The 22,264-nt window shown below is 38.9% G+C and overlaps 1 protein-coding gene across 1 annotated transcript in view; it reads right to left on the bottom strand.

The window, feature by feature from the left end:
* Window positions 1–22,264, bottom strand: part of Kif4a (kinesin family member 4A) — a 113,754-nt gene that overhangs the window by 5,777 nt on the left and 85,713 nt on the right. Inside the window, exons 18-27 of the mRNA XM_051141098.1 lie at window positions 18,851–18,934; window positions 18,130–18,243; window positions 9,887–10,042; window positions 9,679–9,779; window positions 8,362–8,491; window positions 6,676–6,846; window positions 6,058–6,165; window positions 4,813–4,890; window positions 4,216–4,314; window positions 3,546–3,722 (exon numbers count right to left, since the gene is read on the bottom strand). Coding sequence (XP_050997055.1) covers window positions 3,546–3,722; window positions 4,216–4,314; window positions 4,813–4,890; window positions 6,058–6,165; window positions 6,676–6,846; window positions 8,362–8,491; window positions 9,679–9,779; window positions 9,887–10,042; window positions 18,130–18,243; window positions 18,851–18,934 — 1,218 coding nt within the window. The remainder of the gene's footprint in view (window positions 1–3,545; window positions 3,723–4,215; window positions 4,315–4,812; window positions 4,891–6,057; window positions 6,166–6,675; window positions 6,847–8,361; window positions 8,492–9,678; window positions 9,780–9,886; window positions 10,043–18,129; window positions 18,244–18,850; window positions 18,935–22,264) is intronic.

Below are 22,264 nucleotides of genomic sequence, written 5' to 3'. Positions count from 1 at the left end.
CAGCTTTTCTAAAGAAACAGCACAGATAGAAGACTCCTAGGTTTGCCACTTCTCAGCTGGGGCTACAGAGGTAGTGGCTCAGTGGTAAAGAACAGTTGCTGTTTTTCCAGAAGACCTGAGTTCAGCTCCCAGCACCCATATCAAGTGGTTTACAACCGCCTATAACTCCAGCTCCAAGGGCTCCAATGATCTTCTGTGCTCAAGCACCTGCACACGGACCCACAACACATAATATTAAAAAAATCTCAAGAGGAAATGTTTTAAAACTCCAAGTGCTACCTCAGAGCAACTCACTCAGAACACCTAGAGGTAGAGTCCCAGGTTTATTTTAAAAATCTCCCTTGAGAAAAACTAGGGCTGAGAATACTATTTTACAGCCTGGAAAGTTCCGTATGTCTCAGAAGAATAAGATCTGACCAGGTTTTAAACTCAAAGGATAAAGAATACCAAGGCAGTACTTAGAACCATTTACTCACAAATCTAACACTTAGCATGACCACAGAAAAGTCACTTTTAAGTTCAGCTCTTCTCTTCATCAGCAAAGCAGAGACAAGAGTATTTTCTCTTTTCGGCACATATGGTAGCACACACCTGTACTGGGAGGCCCAGGAATGAGGATCATGATTTTGAGGCCAGCTTGAGCCACATAAGGAGTTCAAGGCCAAGGTAAGATCTTGTCTTAGAAAACAGGAAAACTAATGGTAACAAATGCAAAATATTTAAAGATGTTTCCAATACCTTAATAAAAAAATATAATTTTTTTTGTTTTTTTTTTTTCGAGGCAGGGTTTCTCTGTGTAGCCTTCGCCATCCTGGACTCACTTTGTAGACCAGGCTGGCCTCGAACTCACAGCGATCCGCCTGCCTCTGCCTCCCGAGTGCTGGGATTAAAGGTGTGCGCCACCATGCCCGGCTCATAATTATTTTATTCCTCACAAGGTCCACATATATATTCTTTTAACCTCTCATATACAATGTAATATCATATGAAGATAGCATTGTTAAAATTTTCACTAGTTCTTGGACTCAAGACATTAGCACTAGAAGTAATCTACTCTGGCTTAATCTCTTTATTGTGCACATTTAGGAATGCAGGCTCAGGGAGAGTAAGTGCTCTGCTTGAGGTTACTCAATTGGTATATTCCAGACCAGAACCTATGCCTCATGCGCTTTTGAGTTGTTACTCTGTCTACTATAGCATGTGACCAATCATTTAGCCTCTCCTTAGTGAGGAAGCCATTAATTCTGGAAAAGCCACTCTTTCAGCATCCTTTTTAGTAAGTACAAGATGGTGATCATAGCAGCCATCTTGAGCATCATTTTACAGTGTTTTAGAAACACACTATCATTCATAGTAGGTTGTATTTAGTTACAATATTTGCTAAGCTTCAGTATTTTCCTTTTAAGTTGGAGCAATAGTGTTGATACATTAAGCTTTCCACAAGAACAAGTGTACCCATAATTGTTTCACACCTGCAAACTCCTTTCAAAAGGTTTTAGGCCCTCTATCCTTTTGTTTCTGTGTATGCTTCCCAATTCTGCCTCATTAGATGCTATTTAATCTACATTAATCTCACTCTGTTACTTCAAGTATAATAGTCTAAATGTTTGTTGAGGAAATAAACAGAAAGACAGACATTGGGGGCTAGGAAGATGGCTCTGTAGTTAAGAGAACTTGGTGCCTTGGCAGAAAACCTGGATTTGATTCTCAGCACTCACATGGTAGCTCACAACCATCTCTAACTCCAGTTCTGGGGAGTATCTGATGACAGCCATGTACTGCTTTATTTTGTCCAAGTGTCCCAACTCTATGCTTGAGTCTGCAATATACCTTTTATTGTGTCAGAAGTATTCTCTCTCTTGTTCTCAACATGGTCTTTCCCTTTCCACCTTATCCCTCAGCATCGGTCACCTCATTCATTGTTATCTTCTTATTCTGTAACTAACTCTTAGAAACCTAGGCCTGGGCCAGGCATGGTGGAGCACGCCTATAATCCCAGCACTCGGAAGGCAGGGGCAGGTGGATCACTGTGAGTTTGAGGCTAGCCTAGTCTACAAAGTGAGACTAGGACAGCCAACACTACACAGAGAAACCCTCTCTTGAAAAACCAAACCAAAAAACCAAAACCAAACAACCCCTGCCAAAAAACAACAACAACAACAACAACAACAAAAAAAACCAAAACACACACACACACAAAACAAACAAACAAACAAAAACAAAACCACAAAACCCAAATCCTCCCAATTATTCTTCCTGAGCAGAATTGTACTAGATATGCTTTTTTCTGTTCATGTGTTTGATTTCCCCATTATTGTATTCTTGATGTGGCTACCTGACCAACAAAATAGTTGGTTCCTTGTGGTCTGCTTCACTTTAGCATTTGGCTTTACAAAACTGGTCAAATCAAGTCTTCTAGGAAGCCAGTGAGTTAAGTTAGGACCTGTTCTCTGAGAATGTGGTTAGAGGGCATAGGTGGACTAATGAAGATGAACCATAGTATTTTGGAAACTAATGTTTTAGTACAAAACACCTGTCTTTGGTAATTATGGAGGACTGGCATTGTAGGAGTAAATCAAGTACACCTTAAAGTCAGAATAGGTTTGAGTTGGGCATGGTATTGTAAGCCCACTTGCAATTTTAGCACTCAGGAGGTGGAGGTAGGAGGACCAGGAGTTGAGTATCATCTTAGGCTACACAGTGAATTCAAGCCTAGCCTGTGATTATATGAGGCACTATCTCTAAAACAAAACAAAACAACACCCCCAAGCCAGAGTATTCCTAATTAGCCTTAATTTAGCATTTTTGTTCTTAATTATTTTTCTTTGATTCCATTTGCTCCTTAACCTTGTGAGAAAAAAGAAAACACCATAACAGGTAAGGAAGATAAAGTACCCACTCAGCCTCACTCAGCTTCTGGTCCAAGTTTTGGTTTTTTTTGTTTTGTTTTTTCGAGACAGAGTTTCTCTGTGTAGCCTTGGCTGTCCTGGACTCGCTTTGTAGACCAGGCTGGCCTTGAAGTTTTTGTTTTTAAACATGAACACTATAATATGGAAAACATATTGGATCCAGGAGTCCAAATACTGTTTCAGGTACTGACTATAACTTGTTTTGGTGACCATGGGCAAATTTACTTCCCTCTTGTGGGTCTGAAGTCTATCTGTAAGAGACAAACAATTAATACCTCTCCGGACATTTTTATAATTAGGAAAAGATGATGTGTGATAATGGTTGGTTCAAATATATATATATATAAAGCCATGCACTATGGGCTGGGATGATCACTTGGGAATCAGCTTCAGTGAAATGGGAGAGATCACCATGGTCCTGAACACCCAAGGGGAGCCAACCAACTTGAATGCTCAGATGTGCCTGCTGGCCTCTTAGTCCAGAGAGAGCTAGTCTAGCAAGTCTCCCTTAGTGGAGTCAATGCCTTGGAAGGAGCTCCAAGGTGGTTGGATACAGGACAGGGACCAAGTTGAGATTCAGAAGCTAGATCCCTGAGAATTAATTCTCACAAGTGAAGTTAGGGAGTTGGCCCATACCCCATGGGTGATCTTCTTGGACACCTTGACTAATTTTGTTGGAATCCACTCCTCATCAGCATGGTCATCATTGTCACCATTCTCCGGCTCAGTCACAGAAGGCTCTGAATCATACTGTAGATCCTCGATGGTCAAACTTTGCTCTGGGCATTTTTCTTTAACACGGAAAGGTTTGGGCTACAATAGAAATGGAGGTAGTTAATAAAGTTCTTGAAAAATACACATGACATGCTATCTTCTAAGTAAGAATTGCTGGCAGTATATACAGAGATTTCAGACTTCTTAAATATATTCCACTTGGTTTTTCCAATCACAAAAATTCTGCTTTAGCCTTTGACCTTGCATAGTCTTTGAAAAACTGGAAACTGGAGGCTAATCCATCTTAGGGAGTAAGAGAAGAGTCAGGGTTAAATAAGACAAGTATCTCTGGATGGACAGCTGAACATAGCTCTTTTCTTTTGTTCCTTCTCAGCTGTGTTACATAACAACTGCGCATGATCGACCACAATTAGCCTTCTAAGGAAACTGGAGGCCTATTTTCCTTAGAATTGTATTCTAGTTTTATTTGGGACTCCTTACTCTTTCTTATAGCTGCTTACAAAAGACAGGTTTAGTACACTCACTCAAACCTGGGCTATGCAAAGGTATCACAGATGACTGAACCTTTTACCTTAGGTGGAATATATTCAAAGGAAGAGTCTGGAGACGGAAGGATATTCTTCATAAGATGGGGTTTCTCTTTGCTGGCTACTTGGAGGAGGGTCAGTTTCTGTTTGAATAGGAGAGACAAAGTATATAATGTTAGGGTAGATTTGGGGAGTGTTCATGGTTAAACCTAAGCTAGCTCCCTTGTATATCCCAATAAAGTCAGGCTGAGTGACAGTCGCTGAAGGACTCTTACCTTCTAAGAGCACTATTAGATTCAGGAGGGGGTATGTTTGTTTCCTTGTGGGTTTTTATGAGACAGAGTCTTACTAGGTGTCCTTGGCTGGCTTAGAGCTTACTGTGGACCAGGCTGGCTTCAAACTCATAGAGATCTGCCTGTTTCTGCCTCCGGTGCGCTGGGATTAAAGGAGTGTGCCACCATGTTTGGCAAAAACTTGTGCTTCTAAAACTTTGAAATGCAAATGACTGGATCACACAAAAACTCTACCTTACAGTATCGGGCTAAATAAAGTCATCAACACTGAGGGTTGCTTTCAAGGCCTAGCCTCAGTCGCAACAAGGGTCTCCTGAGGCTTATCAAGTGGGTGGGAAGTCATCTTACCTGCTTGATGGCATTGTTTTCTTGGAGAAGCTGCTGATTTTGCTCACACACTTCTTGCATCTTTCTAAGCTCTTCATCCTATTTCCAGATTGCACAGTTATGGGTGGGGATATTTTGAGTCCCAAATAAGAGTTACTAAACAACTCAGATTAAAACACTGCTTTCAAGTGGTTGCTAGATGACGGTTTTTACATACCAGCAAGAGGCACACAGAAAAAGAAGCCTCATTCCTTGTTCCTATGTTCCCTGAATGCCCCTTATATTTCAGCATTCCCAAACAGCCCTGCATATACTTGCAGGAAGCAAACCTTCTTTTCCTTTCTCATGCTTACAGCGACTATGAACATCAGCATGCTGGTTCAGAAGCCACACAGCATTAGTTGTTCCCTGCAATCTGCAGGTGCTTCTGTGTACACTTCTCACATAGACTAGTTGGTCTGCATACTACTCTAACCAGTCTAATTAAACTTGCTTGTCATTAAGGCAACTGGAGTCATGTAGACAACTTTAACTAGTCTAGTTATGTCTTAAGGTTGTGAAGTGCTAAGGGAACCCTGGCAAGGATGGTACAAGAATCAGATTTTAAGCTGGACTAAAACAGTGCTCCAACATGTTACTAAAGGGTGTGGTGTTCCCAGCCTTTGAAAGAATTTTAGATCTTGGACATTTTATTAACATGTCAGGTCTTGGCTTAGAACAAGCTCAGAGAGACACATCTGAATGCCTTCAGGATTTTTTGATGTTTTTTTTAAAATATTTTTGATTATGTGTATGTGGATATGAGCGCAGGTGCCTGTAGAGACTGCAGGTCAGGCATGGGATCCCTCCTAGAGCTGGTGGCTCACAGAGCTGTGAGCGGCCTGATGTGTGCTGAGACCGCCAGTCCTCCGCAAGAGCACTAAGCGCTCTTTCCTACTAATCACTCAGTCCCACCCCTGGCCCAGCCCTGCCGGCAAGATCTTAAGTGAATACTTAAGTGAATACTCGAATACTCGATGATTTTGCTTCCTCAGCTGTAAAGCTTAGGATTAGGCAAAAGAATCAGGAGGCCTAAGTCTGACATGGAGACTTCTGTTTCAGTACTGAAAATTATGTAGTTCTTATTGGAGCTACGCTGCTTTCCCCTAACCCAGATCCAACAGGGCCTCAAAGGAGGAAGGGCTCTGGTTTGTCAGTGGATAATTACTTTCTGCTGCAAGTGCCATGGCCCAAATGAGACAGGGTTCTCCATCATGCTTCACGTACCTGACACTTGAGTGTGTTCAGCAGCTGCTGTTCCTTTTCACTAATTGACTCCTCCAGCTGCTTCTCGGTCATTTGGCACTGTTGCAGCTGACTGAGAAGGTACAACACCTAGAGAAAGACACAACACACCGGGTGACATCAAAGGAGTAAACGGAGAAACAATGCTATCTAGTTCAAGCAGTGGCCCAGTAACTTTTTGTGAGTTAAAGGTAAAGAACACCTTTTCCTCTTATGAGCTAAAGTAATAAACCTAGTAAAGGTGTTTCTCAGCATGTTAACCTTGGAATTTGAGCCAGTGGCAAAGAGCCACTTAGAGAAGTCACTTCTGTTTCAGGTTACTTCCTTGCTGAGTGTGGAAAAGACCACAGACTTTAGAAGGAAGCTTCATGTGTCACTACTGCTTGTTTATTTATTTTTCAGATAGCGATAGGATCTCAAAGTAGTCCAGACTGACTTTGAACTTGAGATGATTCTTCTGCCTTAGCCTCCTAGAGTGCTAGGATTGCAGGTACCAGCCACCATGTCAGGCATATTCTACTACTTTAAAAAAAAAAAACAATAGCTAAAGGCAGTGGCACTGTGTGCCTTATCATAACTTCTTGTCTTGCTAAAAGTTACCTTTTCTTGGTGCTGTTGCTCCACTTTGACCAGCTTTGCTTTTAGCTCTGTCGCTACCTCAGCAAAATGATTTTTCTCCTCATACCGCATTTTCTGTGCATCAATATAGTTGGCTTTGCTCTCAGTCAGGCTGCTTTCAAGCTTGCTCACCTGTATTTTGGAGGAGACCAGCTGAAAGGATAAGAGAAAGTCATTTTATTTGAAGAATGATCTATCTTCTCCCATTCACTGGGCAAGAAAAGGTCAGCTTTCTTGAAATGGTTTGAGAAAAGTTCTTCCAAAAAAGTCTAAATCCATTCTAATTTTTTCCATATCATATGGATTCCAATAGTGAAATGGCCTTAACCTTTTTACTATCTATGTGTATGGGTAATTTGGCTGCATGTTTATCTGTACATAATGCACATGGTCTGTGGCCTACAAAGGCCTGAAGAAGGGTGTCAGATCACCTATAACAAGAGTTACAAATGGTTGTGAACCACACGTTGCCAGGAATCAAACTTGGGTCCTCTGGAAAAGTAGCCAGAGCTCTTGGTCACTGAACCATCTCTCCAGCCCCATAACAAGATTGTTCTATTCCTAGGCCTTAAGTTGATATTTATGCAAAGACAGGTATCTTAGGGGTAGAAGCCACAAATTAGGTCATTTATCTGTTGTCCTGTTTCAAGGCAAGAATAAAGCTAATATGGACAGTATCTGACAATTCCAAAATTCTAAAATTTTAAAGAGGAGCTTACAGGATACAGCTTATTAGCCAATTCTGTCTCAAAATCTCTGTTTACATGTTAGAACTTGTAGGCGTGATTGCTGAAATTGTAGATCTTTCTAGATATACTTCAGGCAAGAATGGCCTACTTTTATTTTCACTACTAGCCCAGGCAAGAACATCATAAATACCAGTATTCATTAGACTAGTCAGGGTTCCTCAGGAGAATTGAATCTGCTAGCCCAAGACAAAAATGTGTACACACAGCAATGTGCAAACTTGTAGATCCAGAAACTATATGCTTGTCTTGAGTGATCAACTTGATTCATCATCTGACAGTTTAAGATAAAATCATACATTTAGGATCAGTGAAGAGGGCTGAGTGTGGTGGTATATACCTCTAATCTCAGCACTCTAGAGGCAGAGGCAGGGGAATCTCTGTGAGTTTGAGGCAAGCCTGGTCTACAGAGTGAGTTCCAGGACAGCCAGGGCTACATAGTAAAACCCTGTCTTAAAACAACAAGAGCAATAACAACAACACAAAAACCAAAAATAAAAAAAGAAGAAAAAAGACTACTTTTTCTTAAAATGAATCTGTATATGTCAAAACTGATTATGTTTTCTCCTTGAGACTATATCTCAAAATTTAAAATATATATCTCATAGGTGTTTTTAAAAGTAGTACAATACTTTATGCTTAGCCAGTAACTTCTGATGGTCTTTTTCTAGTAACAACAGCTCACACAAGTGCATGCTTGCTATCTATCAGGCATGATGAGCACCATTTTATAATAGTTTTCTATGTAACTGGCCTGTACTCATTTCTAAGCAACTTTTATACATTATATGCTTCAATACTGGTATCCTTGGGGTTTCTACCATGAAAAGTAGCTATAAGCACTAAGAAAGTGTCCCAAGGTACCTTGCACTTCAACCTCCCCAGCCAGCTCCCCTATAGCTGTTGTTAGGAGTGATTTTACCTCTCCAATTAAATACTTTATGGCACATTTGGCTTCCAGAATTGTGGCAATACTCTCCCAGCGCCGTTTTGGCCTGTCTTCACTTTCAGCATCCAGAAGCTTTTGCTGTAGGTCTGCAATCTGAGCACTCCTTTAGGGAAAGAACAGTGAGATTTATTGTGATCAGCCTCAACAGCAAGTAGAAAACTAAAAGAATTTTATGTGTGGAATGATCAGTTAAAAAATAATAAGGCACCCAATTAAAATTTTACGTGGTACTTCTAACCCTGTAACAAAAGGAACCCCAAGGAAATATCCAAATGGTTGTAATTTTGTTAAATATTGGTTGAAATAAATGGAATATATTTATTGAGATTTAGATAAAAATTTTGCCTTTTATTTACTTCAATGTGTATATGTAGGTGTGGGGGTAAGCAGACCATAGTATGTGAAGTTTTTGTTAGTTGTCTCATTGTTTTCTCAAATGATTTTTAAAGCCAGGTTGTGTGCATACTTTATTCTTTTTTATTTTTTCCAAGACAAGGTTTCTCTTTGTAGCCCTGGCCATCCTGAACTCTGTAGACCAGGCTGGCCTCGAACTCACAGAGATATGCCTGCCTCTGCCTACCAAGTGCTGGGAATAAAGGCGTGCGCCACCATTATCTGGCTCAACTTTTTTAAAAAGTTCATTATATATTCTAGTTTTTAACCTTTTGTCAGATGTGTAGATTCTGTAGGCTGCCTCTTGACTGAAATGATGGTGTTCTTTGATATACAAAGCTTTTTAAAAAATTTGTGAGGCCCCATTTGTCAACTGTCAAAAGAGATGCTTCCAGAGTCCTATTCAGAACGTCTTTTCCTGTGTCTATAAGTTGAAGTGTGTTTACTACTTTCTCCTCTATTGAATTATGGTATCAAGTCTTTGAGTTATTTCGAGTTGTTTTGTGTACAGCAAGAGAGAAGGATCTAGACCATTCTTCTACATGTAGCTAATCAGTTTGGATGATACCATTTGTTGAAGTGAATATGCGGTCCTTTGCTGCGATGTGTATTATTGGCCTCTTTGTCAAAGTTCCTTAAACCCTCCAACTTCATCTTATATTTGTAATGTGAGAAGACAGGCACTTACCTCATACAGCATCATAGGGACTAAATGACAGGATGGATCTAACCTGTATAGCACAACATAACTTTGAACATACAGATGCAAAACACTGTTACTTTCTTTTTCTCCCATAAAAATCTTTTGAAAAGGAAGGAAAGTCTTGAATGACTGGATTGATGGTGCCAGTTTGGATTCCGGGCATAACATTTATGCTTCAGAGAAAGCCCCATTACCTGAGCTCCAGTTCAGTCTCTAGGCTTTCAATCTCCTTTGTAATAGAACTCTCTGCCTCTGAATCATGACTGCGTACTTCATCAGGTGAGAATGTGCGCCTCTGTAAAGGTAGTAGGCAAGAAGGTGGGATTTAAAAGGAAAGAGTCCTCCAAAGAATTTTCTGAAAATTCCATGTGGCTATTGATAGCATTTCCCTGTGACACTTACTCGGAGTTTAGGAGGTGGATTCTCTCCAGATTCTCTTTTTTGTTTGAGCTGTGCCACATCCTGAGCAAGGATCTTTCTATGGTCAAGAAGGTCATTCAGATGCCTTTTGGCTTCCTCAGTACTGACCATAACCTCAATTTCATTTCCAAGCCAATTCTAGAAGAGACATTAGTGATGTGTGAGTTGGAGATGAGGCTAGACATAGTTGAATTTAATTTCATTTTGACCAGAGCCTATGAAACTAGAAGTGAGGTTTTTTTTTTTTTTTTTTCCTGAGACAGAGTTTCTCTGTGTAATAGCCCTGGCTGTCCTGGACTCTCTTTGTCCAGGCTGGCCTTGAACTCACAGAGATCTGCCTGCCTCTGCCTCCTGAGTACTGGGATTAAAGGAGTGCGCCACCATGTCCAGCTTAGAAGTGAGATTTTTATTTGGCCTATATCACTAAAATCATTATCTCTCTAAGAACCTTTATCAACAATATCCCCAAAGTCACACGAGGTTTCCTATAGCAAACCTTTCTCTAGCTATCCTATAATTTCTATTTATTGTTCCCATAATATTTGTTTTTTGCCATTCATTAGTTATGACACATGTTTAAAGTAAATGGTGGGTGAATGGCTGGAGAGGTGGCTCTACAGTTAAGGACACTTAAACTGCTCTTCTAGAGGACCCAAGTTTGGTTCTCAGCACCTATGTCAGGTGCCTTACAACTGCCTGTAACTCCAGCTTCGGGAGAGCAACACCTCTGGCCTCCCTCAAACATCTGCACGCATGTGCACACATCCACATGCACACACACAATTAAATATAATGAAGTTAAATAAAATACAAAATAAATAAACAAATAGAGTAAATGTGTGGGACTTTTAAAAGAAAATACAATTAGCAAATTTGATGTATAGAAACAGTAACCTTGAAGGTGGATACAGCCTAGTGGTAGAGTGGGTGCTCACATTCAAAATGGTATAAATGCAATCCCCAATACCAAAAAGGAAAAAAATAATACCACAAATGAAGTTGGAAAGAGTTCTCAATAGAATAAGACCTGTGAAGACTCAAACTAGAAAAAAATCCTAGGGGGAGGTAAATAGGCTTGAAGTTCTAGTGCTAGCTGATGACCTATTGACAGCTGTCAAGGGTGCATTCTTTAGAGGTAGGGCTCCTGGTGGCCAGACCACACTCCACTCTGCCAGTGGCCACACAGCCAATTGGACTTGTGGGTTTACAAATAAAAATGAGGACATGAAGTTGGTTGGTATGGTGGTGGAGATGGATGTGATGGGAGTTGGGGGAGGAAAGGTGAATATGATCAAAATACATTATAGAAAATTCTCCAAGTATGAGTAAAAATGTTATTAACACAAACAACAACCAAAACATTCCAGTGACCATTCCTGAGAACATTTAGGCTGATGATGAAAATATACCATACTAATAGTGATAAAAGGGCAGCTGAAGTGATTAAATCAGTATGAGGTACGTAGAATTCCTATATAAGAATGCGGCCATGGATAAAAAGGCCCATTTCATCAGAGAGAAAATAATTTTCAACATAAAATATCCAAATCTGTGAAACAAAACTATCTTTAAGCCAAAAAAGAAGACAATAGTAGCAACAATTTGTTGTTTGAGAAACACAGTTTAAAATAAATGCAATAAATTAAAATCGAAAGGGTCTAAAGTTACCACACTAACACCAATCAAAAGAGTGCCAGAGTGATTATACTAATATTAAGGGAAGGCATATGATGGTGCAAACCTAAAATTATAAGACTCAGGAGGCTGAGGTAGAGGATCTTAAGACTGAGGTCACTCTAAGCCTCAAAAAGCAGAAGGCTGAGAGTCAGGTCCCAGCATCCATAGTGTGGCTCACAACTGTAACTCTAGTTCCATCAGAGCCACTGCTCTCTTCTGGCCTCCTTAGGTAACAGGCACACATGGGGTGCAGATAAATAAACGAAGGCAAATGCTCATATGCATAAAGACAAGAATTTTAAAAAGCAAAATGAAAACAATAAAAAAAGAACAGGCAGATTTTAGAATAAAACTATTACCAAGAATAAAGAAGTTCATTTCATAAAAATGAGTAAACCAACTAATTCCATTTTTTATTTTCATTGAGACAAAGTCTTGCTATGAGGCTTGGCTGGCCTGGAACTTCCTATGTAGAATACATTGGACGCAAATTTGGTATGATTCTCCTGCCTCAGTCTCACATGTGCTAGGATTACAGCTATGAGCCACCTTGCCAGTTGGTTTTTGCCAGTAATATCAGAACTCCCATTTAGCACATGTTCACAAGGGGAATAATTTGCTCCATATTGTACTGTAAAGCAGAAGTCAGCATTATTTGTGATAGTGTTATATGTTTTCATATCCTATCACATCTAAAAAATATCTATTGTCTCTTCTACCTACACAATTATCTTGTTTTTCATTTTCAATATTGTATTTAATAATTTACATTAGATATTAAGTACTGGTTGGATGATTTTGTCCAGCTCTAGGCAATGTGTGTTAGCATACTTAAGGTAGACAAGGCTAAACCTGTGATACTCAGCAGATGAAGTGTACTAAATGCATTTTTAACTTAATATAGGTGTTTTGGGATGGAGTCTCATTATTAGCTGAGAAGCATCCACCCATAAAATAATAAAAAAAAATGCCATTATGTTTGCAAGATATTAGTCTGTAGTTTTCTTGTAATGGCTTTATCTGCTTTTGGTATCAAGATAATGCCAGCATCCTCATAAGTTGAGCAGCACAAGTAGTCCTTACGATTCAGTTGTCTAAAGGACTTTGAATATTCAGTTGTCTAAAGGACTTTGAATAGAATTAATACGATTTCTTCCTTAAAAACTTAGGATGGGTGTGGTGGTGCACACCTTTACACCCAGCACTTGGAAGGCAGAGGTAGGCTGATTTCTCTGAGTTCCAAGGCTAGTCTAGTCTACTTACAGAGATATAGATAGACAGACAGATAGATAGACAGACAGATGAGAGAGAGCCAGAGAGCCAGAAACAGAGCACCAGAAAAGCTACTTGGATCTGTAGAGCTACACAATTCTTTGTTTACTTGATTGCTTCTGTTGAGTTATTGATCCATCCAGCCATATATCTGGTCTCTTTATGTAGTCCTGGAACTATGTAGACTGTGCTGGCCTTGTACATAGAAATCTGCCTACTTCTTCCTCTCCAGTACTAGGATTAAAGGTGTGTGCCACCACTGCCAGCTTGTTTTATTTTATTATTGATCAAGAATTTCATACATAACTAGGCAGTAGTGATCTATGCCTTTAACTTGGGGGGCAGAGGCAGGCAGATTTCTGTGAGTTCAAGGCCAGCCAGGTCTACACAGTGAGGAGTTCCAGGACAGCCAAACCTACATAGTGAGACCTTGTCTCACAAACCCCCTCCCCATTTTTCAAATATGACTAATTTAAGTCTACCTTCTACTTCCTCCCTGATTCCCATCACTAGAAAGGAGGCTAACTAAACAAAATTGATCTCAGGAGCTGGGGAGATGACTCACTGGATAAAGCACTTGCTATAGAAATATGGAAACTAGATTTTCATTCCCTGGTATCTATGTTAAAAAGCAAAGAATGGGAGTATGGTGGCCTGTGTGGAATCTCAGCACTTAGGGAGACAGAGACAGGGCACCCAGAGCAAATTGGCTAGCTAGATTAGTTGAATTGGTGAACTCTGGGTTCAGGGAACACTCAGTGGTGAGAAGTGATTGAGGAAGACACCCAACATCAACCTCTGCCCTTCACAAGGTTCACACCCACCCACACACTCCACCCACATGTGCAAACATGCATATGCACACACCAAACACGAAATTGATCCCAAGTTGTTCAGGTTATAACATGTTTCTTCTTCAGTAAACTTCAGTGGTTTGTGCGTTTTAGGGAAATTGTCCATTTCAGTTAAACTTTCAAATTTATTATCATAAAGGCATTCTACCACATTCCTTTATTAACCATCATTATAACACACACACACACACACACACACACACACACACACGACATACAATGATATAATGTAGGGTGCTACAAAGGGAAATAACTATGCTTATGCAGACACCTGTGTGTGAGGTTTTAAATAGTAGCTTAATTCATATAATGCCTTATTTTAGGTGCTGATACCTAAAGAACAGGAAAAGCCTTTTTTTTTTTCCCTGAGTACATCTGTCAGGGAATTTTCAAGGGAGACTAGCATGTGAGTAGGTGAACTGAGTTAGGAAGATTTATCATCAATGTGGATGGTTACCACCCTCAACAGGATAGAGTCCCAGATAAAACAAAATTGACAGAGTGAGGGCAATTCCTGTCTCTCTTGGAGCTGGGACATGAGAGCTCCAAGTACTTTGGCCTTTGGACTCCAGGGCTTATATCAACACCCCCGGATTCTCAAGCCTTTGCCCTGGTACTGAGAGTTACACAATCAGTTTCCTGGTTTCAAAGCTATCAGACTTAGACCGAACTGTGCTACTGGTGTCCTGGATTTCCAACCTGCAAATGAACCACAATGGGACTTGTTGGCCTCCATAACCATGTGAGCCATTTCTCTTCATAAATTTCTCATGTATATTGGTTCTGTCTCTCTGGAAAAACTAATACAATTCACAATTGTTTGTTGGGTGTGGTAGTTTGTGACTGTACTCCCAGCACTGAGGCTGAAGCAGGAGGACTGCTGCACGTTAGAGACTAGCCAGCTGGGCTACAGAACCAGTCCAGGCCATCCCTGGTCTCAAAAAAAAAAAAAAAAAAAAAAAAAGACAAAACAAAAGTCAAACCATTTTTGATGGGATAAACAAACTATACAAAATCCATATACTGGAATATGACTCAGTGAAATAAACATAAAATAAAGTGCAAATTATTGATACAAATAGCATAGATGACTCTCAAATGTATCACATTAAAAGAAGCCGTATTTTATATTTGCAATTATAAGCCTAACACAGAAGAGAGAAAAGCACACTACAGATCAGTATATGGGAGTGTTCATCAGTAGAGTACCTGCCTAGCATGCACAGGGCCTTGGGTTTAATCCTAGCACTTACTGAACGATCCAATAAAATACACCCATTTTACTTCATGTCAGTTATGATTTAATAAAATAAACTGAGTAAAAAACCAGTTATTTGCCATTCTAGCAGGCTAAAACAAGCAAACTACAATATTATTTTGATAATAAAGAAAAACTTCTGGAAAAATAAAATCAAATTTTAGTAAAAAAATTATTTATTTTTATGTATATGGGTGTTTTGCCTGAATGTATATGTATGTACCACATAGGTTCCTGGTACTGGCTGGGGCGAGAAGGGGATATCTGATGCCCAGGAGCCTGGAATTACAGATGGTTAAGATGTGGGTGCTGGGAACTGAATCTGGGACCTCTGAAAGAATAAACAGTTCTTTTAACCATTGAGCCATCTCTCCAGCCACCTCAATTCGTGATAAAAACCTTAATATTCTTATATCTTAGTTAATAAATTATATGTAATCATAATCAAACTTGTAATAGACTTGCTAGAAATTTATAAGGGACTTCTAAACTTCAGATAGAAATGTAGAGAGAAAGAATAAAGTACTTACACCTTCTGATGTTTTGGAAATTAGGGATAGCATTTAAGACATTTTGGTTGTAGCATAAAAGTAGGTATGTAGATCCATGTAATAGAATCTACAAATAGATATGCAAACATATAATTCTGACAGAGGTGACATGCAAAAATAAAACATATGCCTACATGTAATGATTAGAAACACATTTCAAGAAGAAAATAGGACATCTTAGCAATCCCAAATTTACTACAGATCTCATATGAAACAGGAAAACTATGAATCATAAAGAAAAAAATCAATATACTGATATCAATTAAAAGCCTGTGTTGGGTATGGTGTGCATGCCTATAATCCTGGAACTTGAGGGTGAAAGACTTATGTGATCTAAAGAAAGACCCGAGTATAACCACTTAGGAGGTGGAGGCTGGAAGATCAAGACTCCAAGGTCATCCATAGCTACACAGTGAATCTGAGGCCAGCTAGTAATACACGAGACCTGTCTCAACAAAGACAATTAAGTAGATACTTTTGGTATTTAAAAAAAAAAAAAGCAAGTCACAGCCTAAGGGAAAATTAACTTTAAAGCACAGAGGTCCTCTTGTAAGAACTCAAAGTTTTTAAAATGAAAAAATACAATCCAATCAAAAGTGGGAAAAATATTTGGATATTCCACACAATAACACACACACACACACACACACACACACACACACACACACACACGTTGGGTATGGTGACTCAGGCCTTTAATCCCAACTCTCTGTAGGCAGAGGCAGATGTGTATCTGTGAGTTTGAGGCCAGCTTGATCTACATATAGTGAGTTCCAGGACAGCAGGACTGTGTAGAGAGACCTCATGTCAAAAAAACAACCAAACAAAAATCCAAACAAACAAACAAAAACCAAGTAATCACATGAAAAGATGCTCAGCATCCTTAGTTACTAGGGAAATGAAAACAGTAACAAGGTACCATTATTCATCCACTAGAATATGTGAAATTTAAGAGATAGACCATACTATAAGTATTGTTAAGAACATGCAGCAACAAGAACCTTCACTCACTGCTAATAGGAGTGTAATATGGTACAAACACTTTGAAAAGGTTTAGTGTTTAATAAGTAAAACATACACTTAGCTGATAAGAAAGCCATTCTAGTACGGGTTGTCTACCCCCCGAAAAATAAGGCACATATGGCTCCAACAGAAACTTGGTATGTGAGTGTTCAACACAATATCTGTAATAGTATAAACCGGAAATAACTCGTGACCACAAATAGGTGAGCAGGTAAGTTATGGCATATCAATACAACAAATGGGATGCCACTCAGCAATAATAGTAATTAATGTATGCAACCATATGGATGAATGTGAAAATAATTATGCTGAATTAGAGAAACCAAAAATCAAATACCATGTAATTTCATGCTATTAAAACTATAGGGCTGGAGAAATGGCTTAGCAGTTAAGAGCACTGACTGTTCTTCCAGAGGACCTGAGTTCTAATCCCAGAATCCACGTGGCAGCTTGCAACTGTCTGGAACTCCAGAATCAGACACCCTCACACAGACATACATGCAGGCAAACTACCAATCCACATTAAAAAAATAAAACTATAAAAAATAAAACCAAATCTATAGTGACAGAACTCTCCCGCCCTCCCCCACCCCTCCTCTGGTTTTTCAAGTCTGGGTTTCTCTGTGTAGCTCTGGGTATCCTAGAAATCATTCTGTAGACCAGGCTGGCCTCAAACTCAAAGAGGTTCTCTTGTCTTTGCCTCTGGAGTGCTGGGATTAAATGTGTGAGCTACCACTACCTGGTTATATTTGGGTTTTTTAATTTAAAAAATTAAAAATTTAGATTTACTTAAGGTGCATGAGTATTGTGCCTGCATGTATATACATGAACCACTGGATTCAAACACTCCATGGAGCTCAGACCTGCCTTGAAGTCATGATTTTCCTGCTCAGCTTAACAAATGCTGTGAGGTCACAGGTATGCTACCATAGTAGGCCAGAAAGCATATTTGGGGATTCTAGGTGTACTGTTTACCAAACACCTGACAAAAGCAACTTAAGGAACAGTTCATTGTTTTTCAGTTTGATGTCATATAGGTCCCCAAGGCACGAAGGGCATGGAGGCAGGAGTATGAAGTGGGTGGTCACACTGTGCTGACTGTCAGAAAGCAGAGAGACAGGAACATGTTACTCATCTCACTTCCTCCTTTTTAATCAGTCTAGGACCCCAGTCCATGGTATGGCATGACTTAACATTTCATCAGTCTGTATACTTTATTCTTTATTTTATTAATTTATTCAGATTACAACTCAATTGTTATCCCATCCCTTTTATGCTCCTGTTCCTCCCTCCCTCCTGCTTTCACCCTATTCCCCTCCCCTAGGTCTATGACTGAGGGGGACCCTCCTCCCCCACTATATGGTCATAGGCTAAATGCGTACCATCCACTGTATGTCAGTTACACCAGAATAAAATTGTAACTGAGCTATGACGGACAGGGATAGAAAGAATTTTCTACTTTTTGTTCTTTGACAAAGATAATATGTTTTTGGAAAACAAGGATTTCAGGAAGACTTTCAATTAGGGAGAGCTTTAAATCAGAAGAAAACTATTAGATGTAAGAAAACTGGCAGTTCAAGCTGTCCGTACCTTCATTTGAGCTGCAGTGCCTTCCATCCCACGGCTTTGAGTCTCTTTCCGTTTATCTGCAGCCTCCTTTTGCTTTTGGAGAGCATCCTTAAGACGCTTGTTGGCAGCTGCGGCCTAAATACAAAAGGCAAGTGGTTATGTTGAAGAACAACTTAATTTGCAGCATCTCAACAACCAAAGTCTAGGTTTCAATTCCTATAGGAACCAGGTTTTAAGTCCCCATGGACACAATGACTGATGAATAGCTACTGTTTCAGAACTTGCAAGAGGGATATACTTAAAGGAGGTCTCAAAGGCTGAAAATGTCTGGGAATGTCATATATTGCTAGTAGTCTACTTTTTTTTTAAATTCGAAAAAAAATTCACATCAACACAAGTTTTATTTGTTCACAGGCCATACTAGATAAAAAGAAATCAAGATTAAGGACTTATTCAGCTTACATGGTGGTGCATGCTCATAATCCCAACGCTTAGGAGGTAGAGCCAGGAAGATTAGGCATTCAAGGCCAGCCTCAGCTACATAGTGAATTCAATGATAGCTTGGACTATGCAAGATCAGGTCTCAGAAACAAAAACAAAAAACAACCCCCAAAGAAAGCAAAAAGATTTATGAATTGCTAGCCAATACTCACATCCTCTGTTTCTTAAGACACTTTGTTAGCATGTTTAAGTATGAAGATGGCAATGCATCTGGCACGGCAGACTGGCTTTTCTTACCTACCTCTTCAGTTTTACGTCTGAGCACATTAGACTGTTTCTCGAAGTTTCTTTCAAGTTTGAGCAGCTCATATTGCCTCTTACGATCCTGATAACAGAAAGTCAGATTTTTAAATGATGTTCAGCTAACTAAAATAAAACTTAAACTAAGGAGATTTTCTAGATGTCCTTTATATGTAAGGCTAAGTGCAATTCTATGATCAGAATTAAGAACTGGAAGTTCTAGAAACCACGTTTGCATATATATAAAGATCCCTGTCTTCCTCAGCTTATTGCTCTGTGGCCAAATTCTTCCTTTCTCAGACTTAAGTCAATTATAAATATTACCATAGAACTTGAGATCAGAAAGGAACCAAGGATCATCCAATGAACAGTCTCGTCTATATAGGTTGTTACTGATAGAACTAGAACTCAGGGCTACTGGTAAATAGATCAGTATTCTTTTATGCTCAACTGTATGAGTTGATTGGTCATAAAACCGGGTGTCTGGAAAAAAGGAGAAAGCTACCATAAAGCCAAACATCTATAAAATTAGGACAACTCCAGTTAAAGCAGCTTCTTACTTCTGACCAAATCCAGCTCACCTTGAATATATCCTCTATGCTCACAGATGAAAAATCAAGACTATGAAACACTATGGGATAGGGATATCAGCTGCCTCAAAAACCATCCACTTTGATTTCGTGGCCTCTTCCCTATTTTCCTAATCCATTAAGCTCTCTGGTTCTACCTGTTGCTTACCCAACCTGGATGGCATGGTCAGCCATTTTAGTCAAGTCTTTGCTAGCATACATGTAAGAACTGTTATGGGCTAACACAAAGAACTCAAGGGCATTTTTGTAGATTTTTTGTCTCATCTTGTTTTGGCATTTATTTTTTGTCTTACTGTTTTTGTGGTTGTATATTTTATAGTTTCCAATTTTGTGTTTTCTAAGAGTTTGTGTGCATGTGTGTTTCTGGGTATACATTTCTTGTACTTTAAAAAAAGCATGCTGTTTTATTTGCCTATTTGTTTTCTAAAAAAGAGAGAGAGAAAGAAGGCATGGAGTTGGGTGGGTAGGAAGGATTCGGGAGGAGTTGGGAGAGGAGAAACAGTGATCAGAATATATAGCATGAAAAATTTATTTTTTAAAAAAGAGTTGAACATGTAGCAAGAAATTGTGGGGCACAAGATGTGCTGGCTTGAAATTGGCCTTTTGAAATTATTTGATCCTGAAATTTATAATATGTAACTGCTTAAAATTGGGGTGAAGTTTTGAAATTATCCTGCATCCACAACAAATTAAAAGACTGATTTAAAAAGAACTATAAATTTCTCCACTGGGGATTGTAGCATAGTGGCAGAGTGCTTGTCCACCAAGCACCAAGTCTTAGGTTTAATTCTAAGTTGTAGGGAAGAGGAAACAGCTGTTCCTTGTGTACAACTCATGTAATAGTTACACAATAGGTTACACAACTGCGCTAGGTTGTGGGGTGTAGACATGAAGATGACCTGGATAGTATTCTCACTGAGACTGCAAACGAATATAAAGAACACACAGTTCTAACAGAGTACAATAGAATTGTAGTTACTCCTATTTTAATAGGATGGGTGTTAGTATGAGGCCAAGAAAACTACACAGCTAGGAGACTAAACTAGTCAGTGACACAAGCAAACCCAGACACGAAGCCTCTTGAGAGAGGAGTGCTTCTAGTTGTCCTTACATTTCACTTGTAAGTAGTTCCCACTGCTATTCTGAAATCTCTTCTCGATTTAGGTCAGTGTCCTTTAGATCTTTATTGTCCCTACTTTTAACAACAACAACAACAACCTCAGTATCATTAGCACTCCCAAGAACCTTATTGCACTAGCCTCATCCTTTTTCAGTCTCACAAATTTCATTGCTATTTTATTCTGTGTGAAATAAATAGGTTCTTTTCTATGCCTTCTCTTGTTTTTTTTTTTTTTTTTTTTTTCTTTCCCTTCTCCCTTCTTTCCCTCTATAGGCTGCCCTTGAGTTGACTGTACTGGCTCCATCTATTAAGTGCTCAGAGTACAAGTTTTTAGCCTTCCTTTTCTATATAGCCCTCTTCTCTATAATCGTATCATTCCTGTGGTTTCAACTTCCACATTTCTGTAAGATAATTCCCTAATTATCAACTCTAGCCCATTCTCTTTTGAGCTAAGCTAATATTAAATCCCTTTGTCCAGTGATTACGCTCCTAAAACCAGAATCATCTGCAAACTAGAGCTTGCCTCTAAACTTTCCAGCCACCCAAAAGTCTCAAGGAACTGTTGATACTCTCCTTGACTCATTTTTGAAAGGCATATTTTGCATTTGTTATCACTATGACAATTCAACAAACATGAACTGAGTGTTCTATAATATATAGTGACTGTTTTGTTGAAAATGGAAGTGAACAAAAATGAAGATTCTTTGCAATACAGCATACCTACTACTGCATAGTATTAACTTAGTGCTTTACAGATATGACTTCTTTTGTTTTTAATGCTTTTATTGAGATAATTAATACATGATACCATTTAGTCACTCATGGCTTTTGGCAAATTCATAGAGTTGGTGTATAAAGCGACACAATCCACGGATTGCCACACTTTTATTACCACAGAAAGAAATCTCATGCCCTTTACCTATCATGCAGCAACACTGTCACTGAAACTATTATCTGCCTATAAGTCTACCTGTAAGTCTGGAAAGCTCCTATACTTTAGCATTATCTCCTATACTTTAGCATTACTTGGCTTCTTTTACTTAGCACAGTATTTTCAAGTTCATCCATGTTGCAGCATATGCCAGTACTAAATTTCTTTTTGTGACTCTAATATTTCACTGTATGCATATATTTTATTTATCCATTCAGTCACTGATATACTTAGGTTTCCCCTCACATTTTTGGCTAATATCACTTTTGTTCTGTGGACATTTGCATACAAGTTTAATATGAGCATGCCTTTATACCTTCTCAGGAGACAGAAATAAGAAGGAATCACTGGATCATACAGTACTTCTGAATTTATTTATTGTAACAAACTGCCAACTGTTTCCCAAAACAGCCATACCATTTTCCCATCCTATCGTATGATGTTTTTAATTCTGAATTCTTGCCAAACCTTATCTTTTCTTTTCACAATAATTATCTCAGTGGGTGTGAAAGGTATGTCACTGTGGTTTCCATTTGCATTTTTCTGGTCGCACTGCTTTGCTCATTTTATGACTGAGTTATGTTTATTGGGAAGTAAGATTTTTTTTTTATATTGTGGATAAGACACTCATCAGTTATATAACTTATGAATATTTTCTACCATTTTGTGTAATGACTATGTTCATTCATGTATGGTTTATCAGCTTTTAAGTTTGTCTAATCTAATTTTCTTTCTTTTAAAAAATTTATTTATTTATTAATTATTATTATGTAT

This window comes from Acomys russatus, chromosome X, assembly GCF_903995435.1.
Source record: "Acomys russatus chromosome X, mAcoRus1.1, whole genome shotgun sequence".
Classification (NCBI taxonomy): Eukaryota; Metazoa; Chordata; class Mammalia; order Rodentia; family Muridae; genus Acomys; species Acomys russatus.
The sequence above is the reverse complement of the archived record's forward strand: the minus strand, read 5'-3'. Positions and strand labels throughout refer to the sequence as shown.